This window comes from Manacus vitellinus, unplaced genomic scaffold (genome assembly GCF_001715985.3).
Source record: "Manacus vitellinus isolate BGI_N305 unplaced genomic scaffold, ASM171598v3 scaffold_1_pilon, whole genome shotgun sequence".
Classification (NCBI taxonomy): Eukaryota; Metazoa; Chordata; class Aves; order Passeriformes; family Pipridae; genus Manacus; species Manacus vitellinus.
The window spans coordinates 41,487,089-41,512,907 of NW_021939396.1; the positions used below are offsets into that span (position 1 = coordinate 41,487,089).

The 25,819-nt window shown below is 38.2% G+C and overlaps 2 protein-coding genes across 2 annotated transcripts in view; one reads left to right on the forward strand and one right to left on the reverse strand.

Annotated features, from left to right (window-relative positions):
* The window catches only part of MCM4 (minichromosome maintenance complex component 4), a 12,147-nt gene extending 11,695 nt beyond the window's left edge, over positions 1 to 452 (reverse strand). The window contains exon 1 of the mRNA XM_029959375.1: positions 257 to 452. Coding sequence (XP_029815235.1) covers positions 257 to 452 — 196 coding nt within the window. The remainder of the gene's footprint in view (positions 1 to 256) is intronic.
* Positions 453 to 1,041: 589 nt separating this feature from the next.
* The window catches only part of PRKDC (protein kinase, DNA-activated, catalytic subunit), an 83,083-nt gene continuing 58,305 nt past the window's right edge, over positions 1,042 to 25,819 (forward strand). Inside the window, exons 1-28 of the mRNA XM_008927770.4 lie at positions 1,042 to 1,171; positions 1,708 to 1,784; positions 1,885 to 1,977; positions 2,776 to 2,850; positions 3,772 to 3,880; positions 5,538 to 5,650; positions 6,284 to 6,383; positions 6,922 to 6,977; positions 7,069 to 7,099; positions 8,099 to 8,256; positions 8,475 to 8,621; positions 10,730 to 10,894; positions 11,749 to 11,917; positions 12,950 to 12,999; positions 14,147 to 14,284; positions 14,571 to 14,720; positions 15,152 to 15,267; positions 15,955 to 16,114; positions 17,139 to 17,225; positions 17,608 to 17,727; positions 18,122 to 18,281; positions 18,737 to 18,843; positions 20,696 to 20,786; positions 21,818 to 21,981; positions 22,643 to 22,795; positions 23,979 to 24,086; positions 24,556 to 24,782; positions 25,206 to 25,300. Coding sequence (XP_008926018.1) covers positions 1,042 to 1,171; positions 1,708 to 1,784; positions 1,885 to 1,977; positions 2,776 to 2,850; positions 3,772 to 3,880; positions 5,538 to 5,650; positions 6,284 to 6,383; positions 6,922 to 6,977; positions 7,069 to 7,099; positions 8,099 to 8,256; positions 8,475 to 8,621; positions 10,730 to 10,894; positions 11,749 to 11,917; positions 12,950 to 12,999; positions 14,147 to 14,284; positions 14,571 to 14,720; positions 15,152 to 15,267; positions 15,955 to 16,114; positions 17,139 to 17,225; positions 17,608 to 17,727; positions 18,122 to 18,281; positions 18,737 to 18,843; positions 20,696 to 20,786; positions 21,818 to 21,981; positions 22,643 to 22,795; positions 23,979 to 24,086; positions 24,556 to 24,782; positions 25,206 to 25,300 — 3,349 coding nt within the window. The remainder of the gene's footprint in view (positions 1,172 to 1,707; positions 1,785 to 1,884; positions 1,978 to 2,775; positions 2,851 to 3,771; positions 3,881 to 5,537; positions 5,651 to 6,283; positions 6,384 to 6,921; positions 6,978 to 7,068; positions 7,100 to 8,098; positions 8,257 to 8,474; positions 8,622 to 10,729; positions 10,895 to 11,748; positions 11,918 to 12,949; positions 13,000 to 14,146; positions 14,285 to 14,570; positions 14,721 to 15,151; positions 15,268 to 15,954; positions 16,115 to 17,138; positions 17,226 to 17,607; positions 17,728 to 18,121; positions 18,282 to 18,736; positions 18,844 to 20,695; positions 20,787 to 21,817; positions 21,982 to 22,642; positions 22,796 to 23,978; positions 24,087 to 24,555; positions 24,783 to 25,205; positions 25,301 to 25,819) is intronic.

Sequence of the window (25,819 nt, forward strand, 5' to 3'; positions counted from 1 at the left end):
GCTTTCTGGCCAATGGCGAGGCGCGATCGCAACAGGAGCACCCAACGGAGGCAGAAAGGGGGGATGCGGACGGGAGAAGGAAAGGAGGAAGGAGATAAACCCTCCGAACCCGCGAGGTGAGGGCCGCGTCTTGCTTGACCTGCAACAGTAGAGAGAGAAGTATAAGGCAGGATACTATTTGTGCTACGATAGGGAGGCTGCCCTCAGGACTGCCACATCGCCCACCCCCCTCAGTCCAGAGTGGAACTGCCCGCACCGGGCCGAATTTCGCGGCAAAACTTGCGCTGCAGGGAGGCGTGGGGAGGTCGGAGCGGCCCATTCTGAGCAGAGGGGGAACCACCACTGTATCCGATATTACCGTATCCCGTTCTGGGCTCCTCAGTACGAGGGACAGGGGGCTCCTGGAGCGGATCCAGCGGAGGGCGACTGAGATACTTAAGGGACTGTACCATCTCTCTTACGAGGAAAGGCTGAGGGAGCTGGGCCTGTTCAGCCTTGAGAAGAAATGACTTGAGAGGTGTCAAGAGGGTGGAGCCAGGCCATTCTCGGTGGTGCCAAGCAGTAGGATAAGGCAACGGGCAGAAACTGATGCACATGAAGTTCCACCTGAATATGAGGAGGAACTTGTTTATTGTGTGAGATACTGTGCACTGCAACAGATTGCCCAGAGAGGTTGTGGAGTTTCCCTCCCTGGAGATCCTCAACAACTGTCTAGACACAATCCTATGCTTTGGGATAACCCTGCTTGAGCAGAGGGGTTGGACCAGATGACCCACTGTGGTCCCTCCCAGCCTTATCCATTCTGTGGTGTTAAATGTGTGCGTCCTGAGTCCATCCTGCGACGAGATACACAAATATGCCCCGAAACGCCCTTCCCTGCCACCACCCCTCATTCCTCCCTCCCGGAATGCTCTAGCTGAGGATTCTCCTGCCCCTCGCGCTCAGCAGTCCGTGTCCCCTCTCTTGGCTGCGTTGGATGCTCCCGGGGGCGGGTCCCTCCCGCCCGCTTCCGCGCCGCGCTCCGGGAGCTGCGGGGTCGGCATGGCCGGGGTGCGGCAGTGCCTGCTCCAGCTGCACCGCTGCCTGCAGCCCGGCGATGCGCTGCACGGGTACAGCCTGCTCCGCAGCCTGGCCGAGACCTGCCTCACCAGCCTGGACAGCGGCGAGCAGGGTGCGCCCGAGCGGGCCCCGGCCCCTCGGGGGGTGGTGGCGAGGGGGTTTGAGTGGGGCCTTGGGGCGCCGCCCCCGCGCCTGGAGTCGGACAGCGAGTGCTCGGCTTGGGGGGCTCGGTGGTGCCGGGGACACACGCACCGGGGCGGCGGAACTGCGGGGCGGCCACGGCGCTTCACTCCACACTTCGTGTTACTGCTGTGGCAAAAAAGGTGTATTCCGAGGGAGGGACGGTCTCTTGCCCCAGATAACTATTTACCCGAGTAAAAGCACTTCATGCGCGCCCCTCTCTGAGCTGCCCCCAGGTCGGCTTCCCCTCGGCCCCTAGCAGGGGCTGGCTCAAGTGCACAAGCCCTGGACCCGAGGCCATGGGGAGGTCGGTGACACTCACACTGTGTTGCGGTTTTTTTGGTGACAACCATCAGTCGTGCCCGAGGCGTTAAGGCACCTGCAGCCCCCGGGGAGGGGCGGGGTGTTGTGCAGCCCTCCCTGCCCCAGCAAGGAAACCAGCCACTTGATGCTTCCTTTGTTCTGTAGCGCTGCACCTGTCCCTGGTGTTCTCCCAAGAGCATGGCTTACTCGTTTTTATCCACAGATCCCTCAGCATCGAGGAGGTGAGTTGGTAAACTTTAATTGTTAAAGCAGAGTTGAGATAGTGCTGAGTGAACAACTTATTATATGCTTTAACTTTTTTGTTTTGTTTTAAACTGTCAGTTTCGAGATTGCAGGGAAGAAGCGTTGAAGTTTCTTTGCGTCTTTATGGAAAAAGCTGGTGACAAAGTTCATCCCTATGCCTGTAATATTAAGGTAGGTAAAGGAAAGTTGTTTCATAAAGGCCTTTGCCAGGTGGTTGAAACAATTCAGGTGGGGCTCATACCATAAGAGATTCCTAGCTATCTTGCCCACTTCCCATCTCTAGTGTTCTTGTTAGACCCGAAATAACTTGGTTGTCATGAAGTGTAATTCATACCACAGAAAAGTGTGGAATTGTTTCTTTAATTATAGACTTAACTTTATTAACTTTTTTTTGATAGAACTTAATAGGTGTTGAGTCTGAAAATCACTTATTGACATTGAAAGTAGTAGTTATAACTTTTAATTTATACAAACTAAGCTTGTTTCTAGAGGTGGTGGTTAATTTTAAATATCAATTTTTTAAAAATTTCTCCTGCAAAGTTGTTATGCAGAAATTAGTGGTAATTACAATAACTCTAAAAATGAGGTTCATTGAGTCTGGAGTGCTGAAGAGCTCTGCGTTGCTTCGCACAGAAATGCTTGACCGCACCTCTGAAGTTTCTGATCTCAAATTAATAGCTACTTACTGTAAGAAATGACAGTACATTAGAGGGGGAGAATGTACTATGTTTGCCTTTTACTTCAGAAACTGCAATTTCTTTGCTGGAGTTGGGATTTGTTATTATGTCAGACAGTGCTGCAATGTTGTTAGTCAGGCCACTTTGGGGACTAGATACTGTTTTAGTCTTTTTTAAAAAACCGCGAACTTGTGAGGAACAGATACTTTAGAGAGGTAGATGAATATGCGTTATCTTTGAATTTCCTTCTTCACTTACAAGTAATTTAATCTCTATTTTCTTTCCTATGTAGCAAACTTGTCTTAGTGTCTATACAAAAGAGAGAGCAGCAAAATGTAAAGTCGCAGCACTGGAACTTCTGATGAAGGTAAAATGCATTTTTTAAACCTCTCTTGTTTCTAGAAAACAGTAGAAAATCTGTTGTATTGCTACAGTTATCCTATATCATGCAGAAAATCCGTAATCTGCAGTAGCAAGAGAATAGTGATAGTGTAACATTTAGATGTTAGAAAGAGGTATGCCTTAACAACGGATTGTCTTCAGTATTCTCCAGTAGGTTGCTTAGGATGTAAGCGCATCATTCCTTCATCTGCTAGAGCAAGACACAGTTGTTTTGGGGGCAGTTGCAGATCTTTCAGTTAATTACAGTTATTTAAGGAGAAATTTTGCAGTTCAATTGTATTCTTACTTTAAAATATGTATTATATGTAATATTTTAATATATTAGAGTATGTGAAAGGTGTGGAGAAGACAGACTTTTTTTTTAGAAGTTTAGTTACTGCATAATTTTACAATGTGCTTCCTTGGAATGCATTAGACCCTTGTTTTGCAAATGCTTTTGCTGTTACTTAGTTTTTTTTATGAGAAAAAACCCATCCCTTCTGAGTTATTCGGAGTCAGTTCTGTGAATTTGATTGGCTTTATACCAGCGGGGAGATAAATACAGTATGATAAAAGATATTGCAGACTTGCTAAGCCTGTGCTCTTGTAAGGTGCATGTGTGTATATATATATATATATATATAAATAAAAATAAATTATATTTTAAAGTTAAAAATTTTTTATTTATGCAGATTTAGGAAGGTAGTTTATTGTTAAAGTAGATTTCGTACTGTTAATCTTACCTGGCTCGATCACCTTAAATCTCTTTCGTTGACTAGCTTACTTGCATACTTAAGCTGAAGGAACGTGTATGAACTGTATTTTTATTTAGACCAAGTAGTATTGTGTTAGTGATATTAATGCTTCTCCTGAATTTTCTTTTTTTCCTTTTTTTTTTCTATCTTAGTTGCTCCAAAGTTTACGATGTTCCTGTCTGATGGAAGAAATGAAGGTTGGGGAGATATTTAATAAATTTTATGGGGAGCTTGGTACAAAAAGTAAAATTCCTGATACAGGTAGGCTTTAGTTTTTCTGTCAGTTTTCTGAGTTTTATTTACATTCAGTTTTTGTTGGATTATACCCCATGGAAATGTATAGTTGTTATTCCCATGGCAAGTGTGTTTAAAAATGTAAAAAGGTAGTAGTGAAATTTGTTCAGGTCTTCTGATCATGGCCAAGGAGTTAGCTGCTTCTTAGCAGACCTGTATATATGTATGACCTAACATTAGTAAGAAATCACATAGTTGCATTCAGTGGTGGCAGTTCATACTGAATTTAAGCATAGTTCGGGGTTAGGATTCCCAACAAAAACTATTTTCATGTCTTTCCTATTATAATTAGATCCTGAATGCCTAAATCCTGAAAGTAATTCCAGCTTTCTTGTCAGTAACCAACTTAGCTTTGCTAGATTCTTAGATTTAATTTTTTTCCCGGGTTCAGTGCTAACCTGGTGTAGCTGAACCTTTGAAGTTACTCTTGTGCCTGGTTTATAAGTATACACACACACAGACACATACCCTTATAACTTTGAGCCTTAAGAGTAGTGCTGGTTCCTCCAGTGGGTGCTCTTAGCAAAAGCAGAGACTGCCCGTTCCTGTAGAAGTTCATGTCAACTCCAGCTCAGTTGCTCAGGGTGCTGACCGACAGCCGGCTGAGGGAACTGGGGTTGTTTAGCCTGAAGAAAAGGAAGCTCAAGGGAGGACCTTATCACTCTACAACTATCTGAATGGAGGTTGTAGGAAGGTAGGGGTCGGTCTCTTCTTCCAGGCAACTAACGGGAGGACAAGAGGAAATGGCTGTGAGTTGCACCACCGGAGGTTTAGATTGGATATTGGGAAAAAATAATTCACAGAAGGGGTGGTCAGGCATTGGAACAGGCTGCCCAGGGAAGTGGTGGAGTCACCATCCCTGGAGATGTTTGAAAGATATGGAGATGTGGTGTTTAGGGACACGGTTTAGTGGTAGGCTTGGCAGTGCTGGCTTAATGGTTGGACTTCATGATCTTAGAGGTACATTGCCACCTAAATGTTTGTATGACTCTAAAACTCTTTGTAACCATGTTCTAACCCTGGCCAGTCTTGTCCTCAAAGCTGCAGTTTTAGTGTGATAGTTCCTGCATTGGTCACCCCTAATGTGAACTCATGATTTCCCGCCTTGCCTAATTATGTTATTTATGATCTTGGGCAGACTACTATGAGCTCTAGTTTGATTGTCTTGGCTAGTTACAGCTGAAATCTTGACACAAAACTTGCTGTGCCTATGTAGAATCCTCCAGTCTGATTTCAAGCCTAGAAATTTCTGCTTGCTGTTGGCCTTAACCCCATGGTACTTAAAAGTCACAGTAAAACTTCAAGGCCAGCAGCAGACTTGGATTAGTAGCAAATGCTTCCTCAGTGGATATGGCCTTTATTAATCAGTTTTCTGAGCTATGTTTAAAAATAGTAGATGTGTTTAACTTATTGATGGGAGAGGAGGATACATCTCACATTGTAGTGTGTATATATAGGTATGTATATGTATGTATGTATGTTGTAATGACCTGTCTTTACCGCACAAAAATCTTCAATTAAACCATCAGGGATGGTTTCCTCATAGTTGCAAGTTACGTAGGAATTTTGAGGGAAATGTCAGAGTAATTATTTTAGTAATTAATAATTATAAATTACTTTCTAGTACTGGAGAAGATTTATGAACTTTTGGGAGTTTTGGGAGAAGTCCAGCCTAGTGACATGATTAACAACTCTGATAAACTGTTCCGAGCTTATTTGGGAGAGCTTAAAACACAGGTATGACTGGATTTTCTTTTCAGACTCTTGCATTGCTTTGGGGTTTTTTTCCTGTACATTGAAATACTGTTGTAATATATGGTATACTGTCGTACACTAGTACAATTTGTGGGGATTTTACTGGACAGTCAAACATGCTTTCTCAAGGACTGTTAAAGTTTGTAGTTTCTGGTTCTGAGGAGCTTTCAAAGTAAAATTTCAAGGCCATCAGTGACAACAAGTTAACCAGTTTACTGTGAGAAAAGATGGCACGTGGTGATCATTCCCGAAGAAATGTTATATTGCCATGCATTGATAGTTTCTGATTTGTTCTCTACTAGCTACAAAGTCCTTGCACATGAGGTAAATTTCACAGTTTTGCTGAACTTTACTTTCTACTATTCTGGAGTTTTAAGTACTTTTAAGACATTAGTGCGTTATCTACGTTTTGCTATGGTTGGTCTTGGTGGAACATATTACATGCTTTTCAAAGGATTTCTTATGCTTCCTTCCAAATGATATGAAACTTCTGGGCAGGAGATGTTTCTGTGGCGTTGTGTTTGTAGAGTTGGGTGCTTATAAAGTTATTTTATCTGCACTTCTTGGTGTAAATTAATATTAGCTTGAGGATATTTTTTTTTATATTTTTTTCAGATGACATCTGCTACAAGGGGACCCAAGCTACCTGTTGTAGCAGGATGTCTGAGGGGACTGGTTGCACTCATGTGCAACTTCACCAAATCTGTGGACGAAGGTATGTTCTTTTTCTGTAAGAAAGACAGTTACACGTTTTGGTACAGTTGTACAGACAGTTATACTTTTAATTGCTATACAGCCAAAAAGTAGCACCATTTCTCAGTGTAAATACCAAGTGAAAATTTCCCTACTGGTTGGGTAGGGTAGATGGTTTATGCACAATACGTGGTCCCTGTCGTTGTAGGAAGTGGCTTCATCGATATGTTTCTATACATTAAATGTTTGCAGTGCTATTTTCTGACCAGATATTGGGCAGCCTTGAGAGGCACATTGAAGCTGGAATGCAGTTTACATAAAGATGTGTTTTGTTACAAGAGACATGTCTGTTATAATATGGGTATTCAAAAAATCAGTTAATAGAGATGCACAATTTTTTATCAAATTTAAGGAGCGTTTCAGGAATGTCTCTTAAAATGAGTTATATAAGGCTTTCCAATATTGCTTCTTCATAGCAAGCTTTGGATAAAAATATCTTTGTCTTCACTCTACTTCTTGTATGTCAACAGTGCAATACTCACTATTGGATTGTTTCACAGATCCTCAGACTGCAAAGGAGATTTTTGATTTTGCAATGAAAGCAATCAACCCACAGGTAAATCTACCATGTGCTAATTGTTCAGCATAAATGAATTAGCCCTGATGAAGAGTAAATCATATATGACAAACCTTTTCTGATATTACAGGTTGATCAGAGGCGATACGCAGTACCTCTAGGTAAGACTGTAAATTATTTCAATTTGTGCTGAGGTGGATACATGCAATGGTGTCTTCTGTCTGGAATTGTTTATTCCTTACTGGCTCTGTTCAGGTGGCTCTAGTATTCAATCTCCTAAGCTGGTCGCAGAGGAACACCAGAGTACTTTAAGTTGAAATTTGAAGAGTTTAACAAGAGGTTAAACTAGGCAAGGTTTCATCAACTTATAAATAGCACCATTGCACTTGGTGCCATTTGCCCCTCTGGAGTAATACAAAACTGTGATATGAGAAAGGAATCATGGTAGGAGTAGAAATAAGAGGAGTATGGGTAATTAGAAGAAAAGAAGAGACAGGGGATTGGGTTAAAACTAAAAATAGGAAGAAAAATTTCACTGGAAGAAGGAGAAAAAGAGTGGGGAAAAAAATTTGGAAGAAGATTAGAAATTGGCCTGTGAAATGTGAGTGGCTTATGCAGAAATTGCAAAAACGTAAGGTTTGAGTACTAGGCCCATGGTAACTGTGAATAGTAAAACTCCCGTTAAAGATAGTCTGCCTCCAATTAATTCATTAAGGATCTTGAAATTTCATTTATGCTTGTATTTGGGGTAGTGAAATTACCTGTGATCTGAATTCCTTATTTATCTGCATCACAGTTTGGCAGAGGAGCGGACTTGTGCAAATGTCCTTACAACAGAAACCACATCCTTCTGAATTGTGCAATCAAGTATTATTATTTATAACCAATAAAATCCCTTTATTGTCACTGTTAATGTAAATTACTTCAGAACACAGCTGTACTTTGCATAATGGTGTAGAGGATTTTGGAGAGTTGTTTTTATGCTTAAATTCTTAATGTTTGGATACTGATACTGTAGTGGCTAGAGGAATACGTTTTATATCCTCCAGCCATTTTGGTTGTAGCTACCTGAAATCCTATCATGGACTTTATAGCCTGTGCTGGTTTTGTAAAGGAGAATGTAAGTCTGGTTTTTAATGAGAATTGTTTTTAAACTGCAGCTGGTTTACAGCTGTTCAGCTGGCATGCTGCTCAGTTTGGTGCCTTGCTCCTGGACAACTATGTCTCCCTCTATGAAGTGATGTGTAAATGGTGTGGCCACACGCATCAGGAACTGAAGAAAGCCAGTCATTCTGCACTGGATTCGTTCCTCAGTCAGGTGTTGTAACTTCACTGGGATCTCTGAGTCTAAAGCAAACTCAAATTTGTTTAAGTAGTGGGAATATTTGGTGCTCGAAAGTTCAACAAATCTGTCTAATAAATAATTATTTTGTTTGAAGTGCTTTGTGCTACAATATCTTGTAAGACTTACTGTACATTTTTGTGAGTTTTTGTAATATTTCTGGAAGTGCTGAAATGTTTGTATCTGCTTTACAGATTTCTTTAATGGTAGCTAAAGATGCAGAGCTACACAAGGACAAATTGCAGTTCTTCATGGAGCAGTTCTACGGAATCATCAGAAGAATGGATTCGAGCAGCAAAGAATTGTCCATTGCCATTCGTGGATATGGGCTTTTTGCAGCAGTATGTGCAGAAAAGTTATTCTGATGAAGGAGCTTACTGAATGTACTTGAAGTTAGGATTCACAGACATTCTTTCACGATTTTACACAGCTCATTTAGTAGGGAATGCTGCTGTTTCTGGACAAAGTGTTGAGCTTAGTTAACGACATTTTAAAATACCTTGTGGTTGAAAGTTACTGGGACACATACTGAATTTAGTGGGAGCACTTAGCAGTGAGGGTTATAGTTACTTCTTGTGCACAATTTCTGAAGTGGAAAAACAGGAGCTTCCTGTACAGCTGTCACAAAACTTAAGGATGTGCTTAATTGCTTAGGTACAGACAATACTTCTTTATCTCTATCTGCTTTTAAATGATAGAATCCAGGCCAGCTTTGCTCTGAAAGTAGTTCAGATGTTTCCTACAGAGCAGGAATCAGTCAAATAGCCAAACTGCGCTGCTGGCTGCAGGACACTAGGAGGCAGTTTGTGAAACACCCATAAATTAAAAAAAAAAACCCAACAAAACACAAACCCAATCGAAGAACAACAAACAAAACCACGCTTACATACATATGTAGAGGGCAGGTATGTTTGTCAGAGAGCACCATTAGGAACCAACTTCCAATTTTTGTCAATAGTCAGTTGAAATGGGAATATAACGATGAAGTCAGAATTCGATAAAGGAAGGGTGGTATTCATGTACCTGTGACCTCTGTACTTGATGGTGGTACCCCAACTTTCATATAACATTTTTCTGGACACTTTTTTTTTCTCTCTCAAAGCAAAAATTATGTTAAATAATCTCAAGTATTATTTAGAGAAGGTTAGGAAATATGATGAAATGACTGGTTACTGGCTGAATCCTTTCTATTTTACTACCTTTTGAGCAGAATACGTTTGTTTTGTAGAATTTTTCATGTGCTTTGTTCAAACCTAGTCTTCCTCTTCTGTGATATGAGATAGAAAGGAATTGAGTTCAAGGTATTGTTTCCAGAAAAAATGAAGAAGTTCAAATGGCTGAGTTGACAGAACCCTATTCAAAAAACCTATTACTGAACTAAAGAATTTAAAATTGCATAATGTAAAAACAATCATAGAATAATACTGCAATTTTTAACAAATTTAATACTCCAATACCTATAAATCTTTAATATGTTAAGACTCACTAATAGTTGCTAGCGTGTTTAGGTTAAGTCTTGGCCAAGCATCGGATACTAGGTTGTGAGGAAGCAGAGTCTTGGTGCTACTGCAAACAGTGACTGTGTCACTAAACTTGTGTTCAAGCTTGATTCAGTTTCAAGGCAGAATATTTCTTTTATTGTCTAATTGCTAAAATAATCTTGAAGTTCTACAAGTGATAAATGGATAGCCTTAACTTTGTCAGCATGTTTTTAGACAGACTAGATTCAACCTTTAAGCTAACTCACATATTTGGCTGTTACCTAAATCAGTCCATTCTTTTTCCATGGTAAATTCTCTAGCACAGTTCTTGCTTGTAACCTGGTTCCTGGTTCCTTTCCACAAAGGCTGCTTTTTGAGCTAGCTCATGCTGTGATTTATGAATCATTCTATAGAAATGTGTAAGCTTTATTACATACCCTCTAATATTGTTTGGGATGCTTTCCACTTATCCATTAGTTAGGAGTTGTCTTTAGCCTCTGTAGAAACCCTATAACAATGAAAGTTCAGAATTTTGACTGCTGGGTTAAATGTTAAATAGTAGTAGCCCATCAATGATAATTGGTTAAGCCACATTAAGGTAAGCCACTTACTACTTAAGTGCAGCTAGTTCAAAATATAAGTAAGTATTAGCATCCATAATGCTGTATTTAAGGTATTTACAGGCAAGCTTCAGGTATTTCATGCTGAATTTGAAATTCTAGTCACTGGACGTTCAAATACTTTTACAGTAAATTGCACTGCATTAGTGAACTATTATTTTAGTTCTTTGCAAGTACAGTGTTGCTCATATGTGTAGCAAGTAGAATAAAGTTAATTTATTCAGATGTGTTGAGTTCCTGGAAAAATTTAAAATATTGTTCTTACTGTGGTTCAGGAAAGACTTGACTGGGTTTTTTGGTGCTACAGCATATATTTGCTGAATCAATATTTTATTTCCTCTCTATAAGCCCTGTAAAGCTATACATTCTAAGGATGTGGACAACATGTATGTGGAGCTCCTTCAGCGTTGTAAGCAAATGTACCTCACTGAAGCAGAAACAGTAGATGACCATCTGTATCAGCTACCAAGTTTCCTCCAATCCATTGCAAGTGTGATATTCCATATAGATACAGTAAGTGGAGTGTTTAAAGTACCTGTCAATTCCTTTATGCAATTACAGTTGTATAAGGAGATAGTAGCTGTGAGCTTACCTACAGTAAAAGGTGTTTCTTTATCTGAAATGCAGTGACTTTTATCCCCTAGAGTATGGGAAGAATATCAGGAGAATACTTTATTGGATTTTATTTGAATAAAGAAAATGCACCGAATATACTAAATAAAATGCGACAGTGCATTGTAATGAAAAACACGATAGCCAAATGTGAATACGTTTTTTTTATTTTAGGCTATTTATTTGAACATAGCCATACCCTTTATGTGTTTATTCCACTCTGTTGCTACTTTGTCTTTTGGTGCTGATACTCTGTTCTCTGAGGTTGATACTTTGGTTCTTCTATGATGTTGTGCTATCTGTTCAAATGAGGGCTTTCTGGATCCTACTGGAGCTGGGGAGTAAGGTTGGGTCACACATTCTGTATTCAGAGGGTTAAGAATGAAGAGATTATACTGCTGATATTGTTTAATTAAATTGATACTTTTATAATAAGCTAAAGACTCGTTTCACTGAAGCACTAATCTACTGAGCAGCTACTTTCCATAAGATGTTCCCAGAAACTTTCTTATTCTGTTTGTTTAGTTATATTTTGGGGGGATCTTTTTGTTGTTTTTTGTTTGTTTCTTTGTCTGGGGTTTTCTATGTCTAAGATTAATTCACTTGCCAAGTCTCTCTTGTTTTAAGAGCAGATCATGAGACAAATTCCTGTAACAAAGTATCTTGCTGAAATATTTTAGCATAATTCTTCGTGTTCATAATGACTAATAGCCATTGTCTTTGCGTGATGGGTGTTGTGTTTTTATTTATTCTAGGTTCCTGAAGTATACACTCCAGTTCTTGAACATCTAGTTGTGCTGCAGATCAACAGCTTTCCACAGTACAGTGAAAAAATGCAGCACATGTGTTGCAGATCTATCATAAAGGTGTTTTTAGCCCTCTCAGGAAAAGGTCCAGTTCTCTGGAGCTTTATTAGCACTGTGGGTGAGTCTGTGATACTAACTTGGTTGGAGTTTTGGGGGGATTGTGGGTTTTTTGATTTGGATTTTTTTTCCTAAATCGATTAACCAATTCTAAGAGAGATATATGGAATAGCCATTTAGAATCAAAAATGAAGCCTTTCCTATTCTCTAAGGATGGAGGTTTAGCATTCTTATCGTGTTATTTTTCAATATCTGTTGTTAAATCACTTCAGGAATGCATTTAACAACTGTTTTAGATAACAGGGTGGTTACGATTAAGGGCAGGAGAATGTATTTTTGTGATAAGACTTCCATTCCTGCTCTGGGGATTTTGAGAATAAAGGAATTTTGTAGAAAAATGTGCAGAAACCTATTCAATACTCTCTCAATTAACCCTACAAAATATTACAAAAAGTAGGGTATGTCATCTCTATTAGAAATGCACTCTTTTCATGCTCTGGAACTTCTACATAGTAAAAGTAAAATTCCAAATGTTAGTCAGGTACAGTCCTGTGAACGTAATATTGAATTGTGTCAGCATTGGTAACTGACAGTTCTAGTAGCCTCCAGCATGCTGATGTTTCTTTGTAATTATATGTAGAAAATATTTTTAATTTCTTTCAATTATTTATAATGTATTTTCTCTATTGCTCTGGCGTTTCTGTTGTTTCCCATGGTCTTGATTTGGGAAGTGGTGCATTCAAGCACCATGCCTGTGAGAGTCATTGGGAATTGTTGCCTTTTCAAAAAGGGCATTATGGGCAATGCCTTGGGCATCACTGCATTCAGAGACAGGAAAAAGTCAAAGCAGTATTAAGGAAAAGTACTCACAAGTAAGTTCAAAACTGGTTCCCTGTGAAACATCCTATAGTTAAGGCTTTGGTTTGGGCTATTTCATCCTTAAAGAAAAAATCTGTGTTCCTTTGCCTCTCCCTTATCCTGACAGAATATAAAAAATAGAAAACTGATTTATTTCATTGTTAATGTAATGAGTGATATGGATACTGTGCCTTTTTAAGTCAGTTCAGGCAATTTGGTTTTTTGTTTGTTTCAGTGCATCAGGGATTAATCAGAATTTTCTCCAAGCCGATCACATTTTCAAAGGTAAAGTAACTGTTTAAACATATTTCTTTCATCTAGATTCCTGGATTATACATTCCAGTTCTTGACAATCTAACCCAGTAAACAGGAGAAGGCCAAAAAATGCAAAAATAGTACTATCCATTTTGTTATTAGTCCATTATTACTATTACTTATTGGCTCAGTTTTTACTATTCTCTCATCTCCACATCTGCTCAGCATAATATGGATGTGCCTCTCGTACTGAATGGGAAAATGACAGGAAATAGACTTTTGGCTGGTTGTGTTGTCTTTGTAAAGTCATCCGGCTTTCTTCCAGGTTAACAAATGTTGGACATTTTACAAGTTTTATTGAATGCTTGCGTTAAGGGAGGATTTTAAAGCTTTTTAATTCTGTGCAGCAGGATAACTGTAGATTCTGTCAAATACGGAGCACTAGGAGAAGAGCTTTAGAGATTTTTTTGGAAGGAGATTGTTGTTTTGTGTTCTTTTCAGATGGGTTAGGTGAGAAAGCTAATGTTTCTACCTGCAACAGTAATTTTAAATTGTGTCTTAGCGTGGGTCAGGTAGTTACATATGCAGTTGTGTTGGCATTTGACTGAGACAGAGTTAATTTTTCCCACAGCAGCCCTCATAGTGCTGTGCTTGTATTTGCAGCTGGAAATATGTTGATAACACACCAGCGTTTTGGGGACTGCTGAGCAGTGTTATCACAGCATCAGCACTGTCTCCCAACATTCCCCCCCTCACCAGTAGGCTGGGGGGATTTAGCCAGGATAGCAGACCCAAACAGACCAAAGGGATATTCCATACCATATGGCATCTGCTCAGCAGTGAAAGCTAGGAGAAAGGGGGAGGTGGGGGTCATTCATTATTAAGACATTTGTCTTTTGGAGCATCTGCTACATCACCAAAGGCCTATTTCGCAGGAAGTGGCTGGATATTCTCTGCTGAAAGGACATAGAGAATAAATCTATTCTCATCCTTTGCTTCTGCATATGACCTTTGCATTATTACTCTTCTTTATCTTGACCTACAAGTTAATCCATCTTATTTCCCCCCTCCCCATCCTGGTGAAGAGGGGATGATAGAGTGGCTTGGTGGGCACCTGGCATCCAGCCAAGCTTAAACCACCACAGCAGTGTATCTAAAAAACATTGTGTCCCTTTAGGATTTTTTTGGAAAAGAAACTTCTGGATCAACAGAACCCTCTGAAGCTGGAGAGGTTGGGACAGGGAGATGGAAAGTACCGACTTATAAGGACTATCTGTATCTCTTTAGAAGTCTACTGAACTGTGACACAATGAAGGTAAAAGCACAGTTAATATGGAAGTACAAAAGGAAACACAATCCCGAGTCTTATTGCTGCTTTTCAACCTTAGATTTTCTCTAAATGTCATAGTGTAAGAAGGACTGTTTCTTGATTTTAGTTGGATTTTATATTGATAAATGAATTAAACAGGGGTTAATTTGTGCTTTCACAGTTGAGAAACATCTAAAACTGCATTCTCTGGATCATTCAAATGTTAGTTTATAAGGTAAAGAATTAATTTTCATTTGTGTTTTGAAATGCAAACTTTTTTCCTCCTACAAAGGAATGTGTTTTTGAAGATGCAAACTTTCTTACTGAAAATTCACCACTGCAATCTCTGAATCGCTTGCTGTATGATGAACTTATAAAATCTGTTTTGAAGATTATTGAGAAATTGGACCTGACTGTTCAGAAGCTGGATGTTAATGAACAGGTGAGAGCTGAGGACTTGTCCATTAATTGCTGCTGTTGTAGGGGAACCAAAATCACATCCTCTGTTTTGTTTTTGTTATGCTTAGATAGCACCTAACAATAGCAATAACATTCATACTGGGCAAGATGTTTTACTTCATATTTCTGAATATTGCATGGCAGTGTTAGGGGGTGGAAATATCAGATTCAGTAGAAGTTCACAGAATCTGTTATTTTAGACTTTCTGCTTTGGCATCTACTGGTTTTGATTTTTCTTCTCAGAAACAAGCATCCGTTACTACTCCTTTAAATTGTTGATGTATCAATTAAGAGTCCTTTGTGTCAGACTAGCTATTAGCAGCCTGAAAAAGAGACCGTTTATCTGGCAAAAAACAGTGTAAATGCTTTCTATGTTGTCAGATCTGGTGTTCTTGCTTCAATATTTGTTTTCAGGATGAAAATGAAAGTGACAGGGCTTTGGTTGGACCTACTTCTGACCCTGTTTCAAATCTTCAGCCAACGAAGCCAACAGACTTTATTGCCTTTCTAAATCTAGTGGAATTCTGCAGGTATTGATATGTTTTTATGTAATTTGGAAGTTACAAAGTGGTTGGAAGAAGTTTGAGGTCAGATTTATTTAAGATGCATGTTTCTGAGTTAGTTTTATAGATTATATTTCAAAATGCACAAGATTATTAGCAGGGAGACAGTAAGGGGTTTTCAGTTGTCTGGATCATAGGTAAAAACATACTCACTCATCAGCTCAGGTGTTTTTGAAGAGTACAGGAGAGGAGACAAGTCATTCACTTTCATTATTCAGGTGTAATTGTCTTTCCGTATATGATGTAACTTTTAGTATTATACTGAGCATATATCCTAAATACTTCAGAGACCAGAAATACAGTCTTCATAGAGTAGTAAGGGACATTAAGTGAAAGGTACAGCATTAGTTGCCTGTGGAGGTCTAGTTGATTTTCCCTAAGGATACTATGGTCTCAGTAATGAAATGTGATATATGAGGATACAAATTCAGTAACAAGGAAGAAGTAACTTTGTACTCTAAAGCAAAATAAAAATCTTCCTGTGCTTGCCTCAGAAGGCAGCATGCAATTATTCCCTCACTGTCTTTGGAGCTGCTCTGTTTTAGCAATATTTCCATTCTTTTGCTGAGATGAAAGTTTAAAAAACCATATTTTATTTAGTTTCTTTTTTTTCTTTTCCCCTCCACCCCTATGTTTTCTTTACCTCTATTTTAGAGAGATACTTCCAGAGAAACATGTGGAATACTTTAACCCTTGGATGTATTCATTTGGTTATGAGCTTATTATGCATTCAACAAGACTACCTCTTATTAGTGGATTCTACAAGCTGCTTTCTGTTACAATGAAAATTGCCAAGAGGATAAAATACTTTGAGGTGAGAGGAGGGGTAACTTTGCATTAGCGATTGTGCAGTTCTTTATGTATAGTATTTTATGCACTGTGGAAAATAGTTCATTGAAACTGTTACTTGTTTGTTTCAAATATTTATAGCCTCCTATGCCTCTAGTTACAAGCACATAGAAAGTCAAAATTTAGACTAGGAACCCACTTTGTGAAGAGACACCAGTCATGCATAATGTTCTTTCCAAAATCCTGAGCTGGGTGAATGGAGATAGGAAGTACTCTTGCAGTGCAGGCAGTACAAAAGATAGCTTGGACGTCAGAAGCAATCTAACCAGAACAGCAGAGACATGTATGGGTTAATTTTTCATCTTCTGGAGTATTCTTCTACTCCACTCATTGATTTCCACAGGAAATAAGATGCTCTGGTGGTGGATGCACTATTTGTGGCATGGAAACTATGTTAAAGTGATGGGGTGTGTGCCTGCTGTGTGTAGCCCATCACAGAGCCCACAGCCGTTCCTGCCACTGCTGCTGATGGCACCAGTTGAAGAAAATTTGGGAACTCGTTGTAGATGCTCGTTCTGTGGATGCTGTTGTAAATTGCAGTTTTCTTATTCCATCATCATTCTTGCCACCTGGATATCTGCTGTTAGGGAAATTTGGGGTTCTTGTTGTTTGTTAGACGGGCTGACAAGGAGGAAATTAAACCATGGAAAAGTTACTTTTCAATCATGTCTCTTGCTTATTGGCATTAAGTGTGTTCAAAAAAGTCACCCCTCGGTGCACTCTGTTAATGTTAGCTTCTAACCTTTGGAAGATCAAAGGTACATTTCAAGTTCTCACTGATGCCAGTTTTGTATTGAACAATGATGTATGTATTCTGAGTTGATCTTGTGTTTCATATTTGTGCTGTGTCATCATCATGGCCAGGCTTCACGAACGAAGATTTGGGAAGGGCTCTGCCCACGTTTGTTGCAAGCGCGTTGGTGGCTAAAAAGGCCAACTGTGTACTACATGTGTTTTAATACTGTTCATGTGTGGTTTCTGTTTTGTAGGGTGTCAGTCCGATGAGTCTCAGAAAATGTCCTGAAGACCCAGAAAAGAGGTCTTGCTTTGCACTGTTTGTAAAGTTTGGAAAAGAGGTAAGTAATTTTGCTCGCTAAGTTTCTTAGTCTGAATATTGAATTGAATATACATGATTCAATCAAAATTGTATCTTCTGAGAAATCTTACATGTATGATAGAAGTATTCCTGCTCTTTGGGCTATGCAACTTAGAGGCTTTTTAAGATCTTTTTCTGCCTGTTTTTTACTTAATGTCAGAAGAGATGTATTGGTCACCTATTCATATAAAATTGAGAAATAACTGTATACTTGTGTATTAATTACTTTCTGGTAACTGTCTGCAAGTGAATGAGATTCCAGTGTTGGTTTTGACTTGTTTATTTTACATGGGTATTGATACAGCTAAGTTAAGATTTTAAAAGGTTTATGATTGTTCTTGACCTATTTATCTGAATTTTAGGTTTCAGCAAAAATGAAACAGTATAAGGATGAGTTATTGGCATCCTGTCTTATTTTTTTACTCTCTTTACCACATGACATCATCATGCTCGATATCAAAGCTTATATTCCTGCACTACAGGTGGGTCAAAGTGATGTACAACTAGCACTTTTTTGTTTTTAATAAAATACATGCAAACGTTCTGGAGGAAAGTTAGTATCTGCTAAGCTATTAAGATAACTATTAAGCTTTATACTGTCTTCAGTGAGATATATTATACAAATGACTTGACTTTTTGGATAAACAAATAAATTATTGGAATTGACTTTTGACCTAAGCTGACCCTCTTAGTGCCCGTGTTGCAATATAATATGTATCTCCTGTGCTGATCTTGAGTGAGATGTTAAGCAGGCAAAAGTTATTACAAAAGGATATGTATTGTATGCTAAATGCTTTCAAACTTGGGCTTTTTTTATCTTTAAATAATAGTAGTCAATAAAAATGAAAGGCTGATAGTTTTATATTTGACACACAGACTGCATTTAAGCTGGGCCTTAGCTGTATCCCAATGGCTGATCTGGGACTGGATGCTTTGGAAGACTGGTCAGCTCACATCCCCAGACATATGATGCAACCTTACTACAAGGACGTTCTACCTCTTCTTGATGGTTATTTGAAAAGCTCTACATCTATAGGTACATACGTGCAAAAAATTGGTAGTCTTAAGGGAGCAGAAAAATAATTTTTTATAGTTAATGCCTAAAGAAGTGGATGTGACATACCTTTTGTCTATATTTTATACTTCCTCTGGTTGGAACAATACAGCTTCCCTTACACCCCAAAATTTACCTCTTTTTTTAAACTAGTATTTACTTGCTTCTGCTAAACAATCATTAATTATAACCATTTTATATGTCACTTCTCTGTGGTATGTCCTTTGTATGCATAAATCAGCTTAGTTTTCGCTAATAGAGACTTATTAAAATATTATGTTTTCCTTAATAAAGCTTTTAAATGAAAGAATAATTGTCACATCTTAAAAATAAAAATGGGCAAAACCAGAGTGTTGTGTCTTTTAATGAAATTATGGGTAGGTGCATGAGTTGCTGTTACAATAAACTGATTGATATGCTCTTTTTTTGTTCATCAGTTGAATCCCAGAATAACTGGGAAGTAAGGAAACTTTCTCGAGCAGCCCAGAAGGGATATAATAAAGTTGTGATACAGCGTATAAGAAAAGCAAAGACATTTTCAGTGGTAAGAATCCTCTGTCTTTTTAGAGTTAAATGTTAATTGCTTCCCACTGTTTCTCTTCCTTTCTTGTATGCCTACATGTTTGATTTGGGTTTTTTTGGTGAGGGTTATTTCTACCTTAGATGAGTTTAATAAATCCCATTCTATAGAGTAGTTCAAAAAACTGTAACACCAGCGTGTCTGGAAAGATTCCTGTTCTAGGGTGAGAATGGGAATGAAGCAAGGAAAGGGAACTGAAGAAATCCTGTAAGTCAGTATCACTTCCAGACTGATATATTATGGCAACAAAAATTTAGCTCCAACACCCAAAATTAGGTACCAGCTTAGCAGTGGTGCACTATGCACATAGAATTTTGTGAATGTGTAAGTTTTTGGCTTTTTTTTTAATTATCTTGTGTGGATAGGTTTATTGTCTTTAGAGGCCAACATATGCATCACTTTGACCAGTGACCAGTAGTTCAAAATTAGTGTAGCTTAATTTGTATATTCCAGTGCACGAGCTAACTTGGAATAAACTTCTTCTTAGGCATGAAACTATTATTTAGTCCTATATATAGAATTCTTTCCAACCCAGTGGTGTTTAAACATAGAGCTCCTGGAGCAAGTCCAGTGGAGAGCTGCAAAGATGATGAGGGGACTGGAGCATCTCTTGTGAGGAAAGGCTGAGGGAGCTGGGCCTGTTTAACCTGCAGAAATGAAGACTGAGAGGGGACCTCATCAATATCTATAAGTATCTGAAGGGAAGATGTCAGGAGGATGGAACCAGGCTCTTCTTGATGGTGCTGAGCAATAGGACAAGAGGCAATGGGCAGAAACTGATGCACAGGAAGTTCCACCTGAACATGAGGAAGAACTTCTTTACTGTGCGGGTGACCAAGCACCAGAACAGATTGCCCAGAGAGGTTGTGGGGTGATCTTCTCTGAAGATATTCAGAAGTCATCTGGACACAGTCTTGTACCATATGCTCTAGGGACCCTGCTTAAGCAGGAAGGTTTGACTATATGACGTGCAGTGGTCCCTTCCAACCTTAATCATTCTGTGATTCTGTGAAGCAAAATGGGTACATTTTATATCCCATACAGGCTGCTTATAAAAATAAGTTGGCTTTGTTTACCCTGGAGAAAAGGAGTCTCTGGGGGACATTCTTTTTTTATAACTCCCTGAAAAGAGGTTGTAGCAAGGTGAGGGTTGGTCTTCCAGGAAACAAGTGACAGGACAAGAGGAAATGGCCTCAAATTGCACAAGAAGAGGTTTAGATTAGATATTTGGAAAAGGTTGCCAAGCATTGGAACAGGCTGACCAGGGAAGTGGCAGAAGCACCATCCCTGGAAGCATTCAAAAAGCAAAGCATGGATGTGGCTCTTGTGGACATGGTTTAGTGGTGAACGTGGCAGTGCTGGGTTAATGGTTGGTGTCTATGACCTTTACTAACCTAAATGATTCTGTAATTCTATATAGATACAGTATCTAAATTTTGTGTTCTGGAATTAAAGCAAATGAAAAGAGTAATTTTTGCTTCAATTTGTTTCTACTTTTTAGATTGTTATGTCATTCTGTAGGTATATGTTATCTGTGGTAATAAAATTTTACTAAAATTTCAACGTTTATTTGAAAAGTTGCAATTGAATGCTCACAAAATGTGATGAGAATGCTTTCCAGTCTTGCCCTCTTTTGCTTATTAAACCAAAACTGTTCTCTTGTTTGATGCAGTTCTTCTCCCCTTGGGTTCTTCATTTTACTTTCTAATCTTTATGCTAACAAGAGCCATAAAACCTTCATTTACTCTGTAAACTGAATTACTTCTGTACAGAAGTAACTTTTCTTTCAATAATATTAATCAGTTGAATATTTTAGGAAGACAGTCCGTCCTTGGAAGCAGTAAGGACTAGAGTGGCACGCCTTCTTGGATCTTTGGGAGGGCAGATTAACCACAACTTAATTACAGGTCAGTACACTGTCAATGTAAATAAAAATATTTATATGCCTCTGCTGTCTCTCTTGAAAGAAGATTTCAATAAGGTCTCAGCATCACTTTATGGGAATGCATGAGCTTTTCAAGGATACCTATATTTTGTTTCTCTTGTTTAAACAAAATTGCTTTTATTCAGTTCTGGGGCTTAGTAGAGCAAAGTATTCACCAACTTACTATGGAATGCAGAAAGTATGTAGAAAACTACAATTAAAGGCAAAAGATTATATATGCATCTGAGTATATGGTTTTATTTATTCCCCCCTTTCACCCTCTGGCTGCAAAGCCATTTTAAAACTTTGCCTCAGTTTGTAACTCCTAAGTACCTGTTTCACCTTTTAACTACAGTTCTCACTTTAGTCAGTGCAAAATTTAGATAGTCTAGAAACTAATGTAGTTGTATAGAAATTTTATTCTTTTCTTTTTATGTTTACATTTGTTTTTTCTGCCTTTACAATCAAATTTCTTTCTGCCACATACTTCTCTATTACTTACTCATAAATACTGTTGGAAAGTAGCCTTATTCCCTGGAAATTAAATACAAAGTGTGGTCAGCTTTGTTAACCAAATTAGCAAATATGAAAATATAGGGAGAGAAGGGAGTAAGTATGCCAGTTTTCCTTGGAAGAGATGGCCAGGGATGTAGTCATGTTCTGTGCAATTGCAGGAGTCTCTATGTTGGATCTTGTCTGATTGACCTTCAGGAATTTTCTATAACATTAGAAGACAAAAGTTGGATGTCTTAAGAAGTATTTTAAATCAAGTGTGATTCAATGTCTGCTGGATTTATAATTGTCTCCAAACTTAATCTGTATTGAAACTGGAGACTTCTGGAGCTCTCTCCTGAAATGCTGGCTACAGTTCTTACAGTACTTTATAAAGAATTAACATTGCATGGCAATCTAACTGAAGTTGAAAGGTTACAGATTGTTTTGACTGAGCTATGTAAATACTCACTCTATGTGTATGATATAAAGCTTGTTTTGATCTTTTTTCAAATGCATTAGCTACCTCTGCAGAAGAGATGATGAAGAAATGTGTATCCTGGGACACTGAAAAGCGTCTGAGCTTTGCTGTACCATTTGCAGATATGAAGCCTGTCATCTATTTGGATTTATTTTTGCCTCGTGTGACTGAACTGGCTCTTTCTGCAAGTGACAGACAAACAAAAGTATTGATGTTTTCTCTACATTTTGTTTTGTGCTAGCTGATAAATATTGCATAAAATAATGTCTTCCTTGTGACTAAAAACCTATTTTAATTAATTCACAGGTAGCAATGTACTTCTTTGCTCTTTCATGATGATGTTATTCTGAGTGTTTAAAAGCTGAAGAGCAGAGGTTGCACTAAGCTCTGTCAGACAGCATTGTGCTTTAAGAGTTAGACTTAACATAAAAATGAATATTTTAAACTAGTGGATCTTCATTGTTGTTTGGCCTTCTTCTCATGCCTAGCCTATGAACTTGTGGGCCTAATCCAGCAGAGCACTTAAGCAAATATTTTCTTACTGTCCTGGATTGAGATGGTGATATCCAAAGAGGGTCAAGAATGGAAGTATCCTTGAAAACATAATGATGGGTGACTTTTCTAATGATTAATTTTCTCCAGCTGAAATGTGACTGCCCATGACAGAGACTAAAACATTAGGAAAAAGGCCAGTATGTGCGTAAATTAATTCCATGGTCACAGTCTGTTCCTGAAACAATGATTTAGTATAGATTGGAGTGATTTCTCAAGTACACTATTTCTTGTGACTTACTCTCTTCTGGCCACAGTTTTGTCTTCTCTGTGAAAGTAATGGATGCATAACCAAAGGGATTTTTAAATTTCAGGTTGCAGCATGTGAGCTCCTGCACAGCATAGTCACATATATGTTGGGGAAAGCGACTCAGATGCCAGAAGGACATCAGGGTCCCCCACCTATGTATCATTTACATAAGCGAGTATTTCCAGTGTTGCTTCGTCTTGCTTGTGACATAGACCAGGTAAGTAGATTTATTTATAAGCATTTTAATACCTTTAAATGTGGGAATTAATTAGTAATTTTATTTAGAAGTTTTCCTGTCAGAAGTTTTCCTAACATGTTGCCTTTTTTTTTCCCTCAAATGTAACGTATTTTTTAAGCTGAAATTCTGTTTTAGTTTGGGAATGGGGTGGAGGCCTTTTCAAAGACTTCTATAATGCAGTGTAGTTCAGAGTAACTCAGAGAAATGCACAAGAGAGACTCAAGTTTCAAGCTTCATTCAGCAAGTTTGTGGCAATAGCACTCTTTAGCACCGTATTTAATTTCTATAGTTGTTTTTCAATAAATTAATTTGAGGTGACGTTGATTGTTTCAATACTGAATGAGTGCAAAGCTGCAATCACAGAAAAACCATTTGGGAGAGAATTTGTAACTGCCTCTTTGACATCTCAGGATGATATATTTAATTCAAACATCTGAACTTGGTATTTCTCCTTTGTTGCACAAAACAGAACAGACACATAGGTTCAGCTTTGCTGAAATTACAAGTCTTGTGGCTTTTGAGACTGCTGTTTGGACCCTGGCATCCAGATCTACTTTTAGACCAAAGGGACTTCATGTTCTGTGTTACCAGTTTAGGTGAAACCTCTTCTTCTGGCATGTGGCTCAATGTAAGCCGTAGGAAAATAATGTCTGGATTGGTCCAAACTGATGCATACACACTGCATTCTAATCATGTATCCATACATATATAAGCATATTTAGTGTTTTTCCCTTCATGTTTCAGTAGAACAGTATTCAGTCAGATTGATTTACAGGTAAAATGGTTGAAGTCCAGGAAGTCAGAATAATGTATGTGGTAAAGACCGATTTTTAGATGTAAATACAGATTAAGAAACAAACTTCCCTGTTTACCTGACTGTGTCTTGCCATATCAATCTGTGGCATGCAATGTGCTTTGTCTCAGAGGATCTTACTGAAAGTAAGTTTGGAGGTCATTGAAACCAATGGAATAGAAAACAGGTAACCAGTTTTAACTATCTGTTTTTTTTTATTCCCTGATACAGGAATGTAATATGAAGCTCTTCTTTAATTTTATAGACACTTTTTCAAAGTACTGGTTTTTATTCTTACATATTTTGAATAGCAAAATACCATAGAAATGTATTAATCTTAGAAATGTAGTTGATGTTTACTCTTTTCAGGTAACGAGACAGTTATACGAGCCTTTAGTCATGCAACTCATTCACTGGTTTACCAACAACAAAAAGTTTGAGAGTCAAGATACAGTGGCATTCCTGGAAGCTATCTTGGTAGGTCGTAAGTCTTTCCTCACTTTTTTCTGTGCCATTTTTAACTAGCATCATTTTACTACTGAAGGAACTAGGAACACATGAACAGATATAATGGCCCCTTAATTGTCTGAAAGAAAGAAAGTGTTTTTTAATGACCATTTAATGCTTCTTAACTGAGATTTTGATGATGGATTTCTCTTTCTTTGGCATTCTCAAAATACAGCTATATGATCTTTAGAATCGTTATAGGACTAATGAAACACTCTTTATCCTCAGTGTGTACTAGGAACTCCTGAAGTACATTCACCACTCATCCCCCTGAATGGACGTTGCTTTTGTTGTGTGCTTAATTTTTCTCTAAGTATCTAAGGCTTTCACCAGGTGCAAAAGCTTTAAATTTCAAACTAGCTTTTGCGCTGAACTTAAAGTGGTTGGAGGCAAAGTAGGTCAAGAGGTCTTGCAGTGCTCTTTTTGAATGTAATTTCAGAGTGGCATAGTGGATCCAGTTGACAGCACTTTGAGAGATTTCTGTGGTCAGTGCATACGAGAATTTTTGAAATGGTCTATTAAGCAGACAACACCGAGACAGCAGGAGAAAAGCCCAGCGAACACAAAGTCTCTCTTTAAAAGGTTGTATAGTCTTGCTCTTCACCCCAGCGCTTTCAAGAGACTGGGTGCAGCACTCGCTTTTAACAGTATCTACAGAGAATTTAGGTGAGTAAACAGAACTTGAAACAGTAACTGGCTTGGACTAAAGGTTCAGTGAGCTAAAAAGAATTGTAGCACTCAGTCATCCACTGACACTCATTCTGTTAATGCATATAGTAGCTGTAAAATTGAGTTACTTAGCCTAATAATTTTTATTATAATTTAATTATAATTTTGTAGTTTCTGCCAGTGGGGAATATATAAATCTAAGTTTTTTATCACAAATTTATTGGAAATTATTTATGCCTTTTCAGGATGGTCAGCAAATGTCACTGCTAGTTTTTAAGCTGGTTTAGACGTACTTTTTTGTGAAAACATCTTGTGCAGTTTATCTCTACAGTATTTAATTTGATGATTTTTAGTTAGAATTTCACGCTTAGTGCTTCTTCTACTCACGTTTCTTGTTAATTTTTTTCTGGATTTTTAAAGGGAAGAAAATTCTCTGGTGGAGCAGTTTGTGTTTGAAGCTCTGGTTGTTTTTCTGGAAAGTCTGGCCTTAGCCCATACAGATGAGAAATCATTAGGTGAGCTATAGTTAATGAACTATGGAATGAAGAAAAAAGTCATCCTGTTGAATCTTGGGTTAAAAAAGAAAAACTGTAACTGTAAGAAAAGTAAATGTGCTTCCTTTTGCAACAAAGAAAGAATTATTTTTCATTACTGGTAGAGAGGTCATTTGATATCTAGTTAGGAACTCTTTGAATCAACTCCTTGCAATGTATAAAGGTGGAATATTTTGAACTCAGGAGAAAGAACCTTATCATATTTATTATGATTTACAATTTTGTAATAACACTAAAAATGCTACTAGTCCTTCAGATTTGAGTCCTGGTTTCGCACTTACACAATGTAAAATGTAGCTTGATGAGAATCTTAGTCTACTCTTTTATAACAAACAAAATACTCCAAAAATTGACATTTCTTTGTATTTTGTGAAAGATTTTCCCCATTTTGTAATACTCTTTCGTGGTTGCCTTGTCATTACTCTGTTTAACAGTATGGAGATGTGTGAAGAATCTATGACCTCTTACACAGTACTAGCA